We start from the raw sequence: 6464 nt of genomic DNA on the forward strand, positions 1-6464 counted from the left end.
TATATTCTAATAATAGAAAACTGCAACATTGCACTGGAAATAAACTTGTTCAGAAGATATGTAAACTGGAAGCAAACTACAAGGTTAACTGCGACACAAGCAAATCTAAATTTAGAACAAGCAAACGGCAGTCTTGAGAGAAAGCAAATCTAACGGGAAATCTAGAATGGCATGAGCAATCTTCTAGTTACTTTTCTTGGCCGGGACCACCTGCTTCAGTAGTCGTAGTCGTCCCAGGACCTTGCGCGCTTCCTGGTCTGCTCCTTCTCGAGTTTTGCCCGGCGGAGGCCTTCCTGGATGATGGTGAGGCGGCTCCATATCTCGTACGCAGCGTAAGCATCTTTTGCCGCGTATTCGATGTGCCTCATGGACAGGGGCATGGGCGACCAGCGCTGGTGCTCTGCATTGGTGAGCTTCTTCTTCATGTTGTTGTAGTAGTCATGGACAATGATGCCTGAGACATCCCCAAGGGGGTCCAGAGGCTTGGTAGCTGTAGGCACCCTCCATTCCGTCTGGATGTCGATGAAGTGGGCGATCTCTAGTCCGACGCGCCCGAGCATCTCTATGTCGCCGTCGATGCAGAAGCCAGCAAACGTGTATCTGGGGTCCGCGAGGAAGTTGTCAAACCTAGTGCAGTTCTTGTCGGCGGCGCTCAGTTGGAAGAGCAACACCGGATGATCCTTGCCGACGGAGAGCTGGACGACGGCTGGTTTCTGATCTTCGCCAACGTCGTTGGTGTACTCCACATCAACTCCGACGATCTTGTGGCGCTCGAATTCGAGGTGTCGCTCGTACTGCTCGATGGTGGTCGCCGCCTTGTGCAAGTCGATGGTGTGGATCACGTGCAACTTGGTGTTGCCGTGGGCCTGCACCTCCATGAATTCCTTGATGAATCCCATGGCCTGGAGCAGTTGGTCCTCCTGCAACCTGGTTTTTCGTGGGGAACAATGAGTGGGAGCGCAATGGCGATTTCTGTTGTTTGTGTGTAAGAAGGCCGCGACGGAAGTCTAAATTTAAGGGCGGGGAAGCGGCAAAGGAGTGCACGATCTCACTGTCGATGCGGTTGTGCACATCGTGGGTTCTGGATCGTGGTTTCATCTCCCTGGTGGTGCGGTTGTGCACATCCTGAGTTTTTGATCGTGGTTTTTCTTTATAAAAAATAAAATAAAATCAGCAGTTATGTTTTTAGCAACCGTCGTATCTCCAGCAAGTTGGGGAGATGTTCGTTGTCTTGCGTAGTTTGCTGTAAAATGTTAACTTTTACAATTTATCTCGTGAGGCATGCAGGGGCAGTATGTAGAGGCACAAGTCTCTGACCAAGAGAAGCATGCTTGAACTGGCTGGATTAACTCTCAGACACACGGGCGTGGTACATTCATTGGGAGTGGCAATTGTTTTCAGTGAAACATTCGCTGGTAGGATCAGTGCTGTGTTTTTTCAGAGGCACTGTTGCAGCTGTCGCTACGAGATGGACAGAAAGAACGAGAAGCAACGAGAGGCGTGGATATGCAGCTGCAAGAAGCACTCATACAACTAGAGGCGCAAGTAGAGGCATAGATACGATGCTACGTCAGGCACGGAAATGAAGTTATGTGGTTCACGGACGTCAATTCGTGCTATGGTGCTACGTGAGGCACGGGCATGAACAAATAGCCGTGCACTCAACTACATGCGCAAAAAGCCACAGATGTGTTCCTGAGAAGCACCGGCCTCCATGGTTTTGCCGCAAGGTGGGATTCGACATTTATCCAGGGCATTCCGGGTTTTACAAGTGTAGGAATAATCGTTTTACACTTATATGTTCTGTGGCAGAGGCACGGCAATTACTTTTGTGACGAAAGAATGAACGTCGAATGTACGTGAGGTGAGGATTGACAATAGGCGTCCGTTACTGTTTTTCCAGAATGTTTTTCAATTAACTTTGAGAGGCATGAATGTGACAACGGAACAGGCACGGTCATGTCTGAAATCGTGGCAAGGTGGTCCCTAATGTGTCCTGAATGTATCACCTGTAATGCTGCACTGTTACAAGCACGGTCGTTATTCTTGCAGAGGCACGGTCGTGAGAGTCATGAATGTGTCGACTCAACTGGCACGGTCATGTCTGAAATAGTTGCAAGTACGAGATGGGCAGAAACAACGAGAAGAAACGAGGGGCGTATGCATGCAGCTGTGAAACGCACTTATACAGCGAGTAGCACAGCTAGAGGCACAGGTACGATGCTACATGAGGCACGGACATGAACCTATGTGAAGGCATGGATGTTTAAGGTGACTGAGCCATAGGGGAAGGCGCTAGGTTTTTAGGAGAAGTGTTGTGCGGTTGACAGAGGTGTATGCTTGAGCTCATCGCAACAAACTACTTGGCATGACGCTATTCTGCAGAGCACCATAGTGAAAATTATGTATACTACTGACGTGCGGAGCTAGCAATGTCACTAAACTATTCTGAAACATACTTCACCACAGCCATTCATCCTCCATTATTATTCAGCGAATCCCTTTATTATTATCTAGAGATAAATAAACTAACCCACGTAAGTGTTTCACCTTCTTTGACAGGGAATTTTCACCACCGTCCTCTTGGAAATAATTATATGCTTAGTTACATACCATGACATAACTAAATAACAAAACTGATGTGTACAGGCTGTTCAAAAAATAGACATAAATTACTGAACTAGGAAGTATAGCCACCGGCAACGCTCTATCAGGAAAGGTCGTTGATTATCATCCGCAGCAGCTTCATGTTTCCCAATGTTGGCCACCGCTTTCCAATTGTGACAACGACAATTGAACCAACCTTTAGCTGAGCTTCCCGGGCAAAATCTGAAAAACCGGTCACCTCCATTCTGTCGTCGGTTCGTATGGAGTACGTTGTGCTCATGTCTATAGTATCATACATCTCTGTTAGGCTGATATCACCGTTTTGAGGTAGATATCCCAGGTTCATCTTTAGAAGCCTCACAACGGCAGACGGGATTCTCTGCAGATTGTACCGATATTACTAGATAAAATCAATGTACAAGGACATAAAACATCGAAAATAGCAAACAAAACCATGGCAGTGGATCAAAACAAATATTCAATGACTAACCAGATGACCATTTATGACATTGGTGACGTTTAGACGCTGCACAAAGGGTATGGTGGGGAAGTCGTCAGACTCAAACACATAGTATATCATCTGTCCAAATTGTCTGTATGAGAGGTTTACGCCTCGACCGAACACTGTTTTCCCAATGTACTCCCTCTCCGAGTCATTTAGAAAATTAAGAGCTACATGGAAAAAATAACTCATTTTCAAACAAATTTGTTTAAACAGATGAAGTCGGTATTTAAGTTTAAAATGAATGGTTAAATTCAATGCATGTGATCAAATTGGGATGATAATCAACAGAATTGCATAAAATGTTTTCAAAATAACTTTGACTGTAAGTATGTCATTAATTTAGTGAACAGGGGTAGGAGTACCAAATTATGCTGATAAACGTAGTTGATAAAACAGGATGGAAGTTGGTGCACTTACCTAGTGATGGTTTGGGGAGGGGCCTGTGACCTCCTCGAGAATCACTGAGTCTAAAATCTATCTCAATGGACAGACTCCCAGTATCCAGGTTTATGATGATTAGATCTCGATAATGAAGATCGTAGTCACTAATTAACTTTTCCCAGCCAGGTCCATGAATTTTAGACCGGTTAGGTTCATCGGTGATGTAGATCTCATATGACAGATCCTCGTTGGTGATCAGTACTAGATTTCTTTGTTTTCCTTCTTCTTGAAATGCTTCCTCTTTCCACCGATAGATTGAAGAAGTGGCTTGCTGCCTGCAGTAGCATGGCACATACTGCGCAAGAAAAAAAATCTTACCAGGCATGTATAACCAAGACAGATAGCGCTTATCATATATGTACCAATTGTTTTCAACAGGTTGCTATTTGATAAAACAAGGTACATCAAAAATTGAAAACATATCATTAAATGCTTAAATGTAGGCATTCCATTCAAACAATATGGTAGAAACTTTTATTTCCTTCATCAGAAAGATACACTAGTTGGTAGTAACTGATGGGCAGCATGGGGTGGCAAACATTTCTCCTTACCAGGCATGTCTTGAAGCATTGAGGAAGATGCACTGTTATCGCGCTGTGAAGAACGCCTGACTCCAGTCTGGAGCAACCGAAGTTGGTACATATATCACAGCACATGGTTTCCCCTGGAATACGTTGCAAAACACCGTTTATATGAAATTCTCAACACAAGCAAAATTTTATTATCTTGAAAAACTATTCGGCTAAACCGATATTTTTACATAAATAGTCGTTCACAAGCAATTTCCTAAAAAGGATTTCCGATGCTTGGTTTTAAAAGCAGCTTTAGCAAATGTATATTTCAAGACAAGACAGGCAAAAAGGAGAAACAATAGTCTATCATCAGGCGGCTCAAAGGAGTGTTTGTAACATTAAAATTATATGTAAATTGGTCGGAGCTGCACCCAGCAACAACGTCATCTGCGACCATACGCCACCGTCGCCGACGCCAACCACCGGAACATGTGTGGCTAGGTGGTATTTGAAACGGGTGATCCATCAACGTTAACCTTGCCTCCAGCGTACAGGACCCCAAACGCTATCTTCAAGCACAGACGGCGACTCCCAGTCAACAGCACCCCAAACGCCGACCTCCAGCACCCTGTGGCCGGTTAAGCAATAGAGCTCAACGTCTAGCCACTCGCTTGGACTTCCGGCCACCGCCGTTGTTTGCAAGACCTAACGGGCTTCAATTTAAACTACCAATGTCGGGTGGTAGGTGCGACATATGCCAGCGGGTGGCTTATCATTGTGGGAGCTAGTAAAACATCGCCGGTGCCTGGAAACGGGATGAGGCGAAGACATGCACGCCGGCGGATCTTACCCAGGTTCGGGGCTCTCCGTGGAGATAACACCCCTAGTCCTGCTCTGCGGGGTCTCCGCATGATCACTAGATCAATACAAGTAGCTACAAGCGCTCCTTGAGCTGTTTGGCTAGAGGAAGGAGAAGGGCAAGGCTAGCTCTCCTTTTCTCTCTATGTGGTGTGTGGAATTCTATGAGATCAACCCTTTGCATGGGTGTCCTGGGGGTTTATATAGGCCTACCCCCAGGGGTACAATGGTAATCCGGCTGGGCGCGGGTCCCAGCCGTCAGCGTCTATGCTCGCCGGCTTCTCCGCCGGTCACTGGGGCCCGCCGACTGGTGGGTCCCGCCGGCTGCCGGCCTCCTGGCCGACAGGCCGGCCCCACCGCTTGGGGGCTTTGTTGGCAGCTGGTTACTGTTGCCTCGCCTCTGATGACGAGGGGTTTGTCGAAGTAAGCATGGCTACAGTGTCGCCGCCTGGCGGGCTGTCACTGTAGCCTTACCTCGTCTTGTCTCCTTAATGAGGCACATGTTTCGAGGGAGAGGGGTAGCCGGCTATTGGGAGCCGGCCACGGCCCTGGCCGACTAGGGGAGGCCAGGCCGCCTTCGGGTGTCTCTCTGGCAGAGAGGGGCCCGCCGCCCGCGGGCCATACTGGTGCCCGTCATGGGTGACATCGAGGCCAACACGGCTGCAGTGCCGCGCCAAACGGGGGATGGCTGGCCCGTACGACGCCCTGTGGCCATGCCTGTTCCGGGATTCGGGGGTAGTGGGCTGTACTGCGGACACGCCCCATCATATCGCCGTTATGTGGGTACAGTCTTAGTGGGTGCAGTCTTGGCCGGCTTCTGGGAGCCGGCTTTCTTCATGGCCGGCTTCTGGGAGCCGGCTTTCTTCATGGCCGGCTTCTGGGAGTTGGCTATCTTCATGGCCGGCTTCTGGGAGTCGGCCCTGGGGATAGCAGGCCGGGGGAAGGCGGCCCTATGCTTTGTATGCTTGAAGGTTTGAATGGCCTGATAATTTTTCGAAGAGCCAGGGGGAGTCGGTTAGGCTACCCGTGGCTATTTACTCCGACAGTAGTCCCCGAAGCTGGTTGGGCTTCGAGGCTGAGAGGAGGTCGAGAAGCTCAGTCAGCTTCTTATCTTGACGAGCGAGTAGCTGGGAGCCGGCTTCGGTTGGGCGCACCGTCTTGGCGAAAAAAATTAAAGTCGGAAGGCGGGAGTTTGTTGGCGCGTGCACCGGGTCGCGGGCCAGCCGCTCGCCGCCTGCGAACCACGTGGCGCCCTTTGGCTGAAAAGAGCCTGCCAACCAACGCGCGCGATAGGACGTTGCCGCAGGCCGAGGGCCCACCACTCCTACGCCTAGGCCCAGGCGCGGATTCTTTGCGGCCCAAAGCTGTCCGCACGTCTCCCGGCGGCGGTTTCCGCAGGCCGTTAGGGCGCAATAATCGCGGGACGTGGGGGAGTGGGCGCAGTTAATCCCACGTTCCTCCCTACGCCTCGCCTCCTCGGCTTCGCCGCACGAGGCCATAAGTAGGGGGAGGAGGGGAAGCGGCAGACGCTCGCACTCTCC

At 49.5% G+C, this 6464-nt stretch overlaps 1 protein-coding gene across 1 annotated transcript; it reads right to left on the reverse strand.

Annotated features, from left to right (window-relative positions):
• Positions 1 to 215: 215 nt before the first annotated feature.
• LOC123146444 (uncharacterized) lies at positions 216 to 899 on the reverse strand. Its single transcript, XM_044566079.1, has one exon. The coding sequence runs from the start codon at positions 897 to 899 to the stop codon at positions 216 to 218; it is 684 nt and encodes a 227-aa protein (XP_044422014.1).
• Positions 900 to 6464: the final 5565 nt, after the last annotated feature.

The sequence above is a fragment of the Triticum aestivum genome, chromosome 6D, assembly GCF_018294505.1.
Source record: "Triticum aestivum cultivar Chinese Spring chromosome 6D, IWGSC CS RefSeq v2.1, whole genome shotgun sequence".
In the NCBI taxonomy this organism is placed as follows: domain Eukaryota; kingdom Viridiplantae; phylum Streptophyta; class Magnoliopsida; order Poales; family Poaceae; genus Triticum; species Triticum aestivum.

What these genes read in the sequence shown, in the direction of transcription:
- LOC123146444 (XM_044566079.1), bottom strand. Translation starts at nt 899, where the DNA reads ATGGGATTCATCAAGGAATTCATGGAGGTGCAGGCCCACGGCAACACC.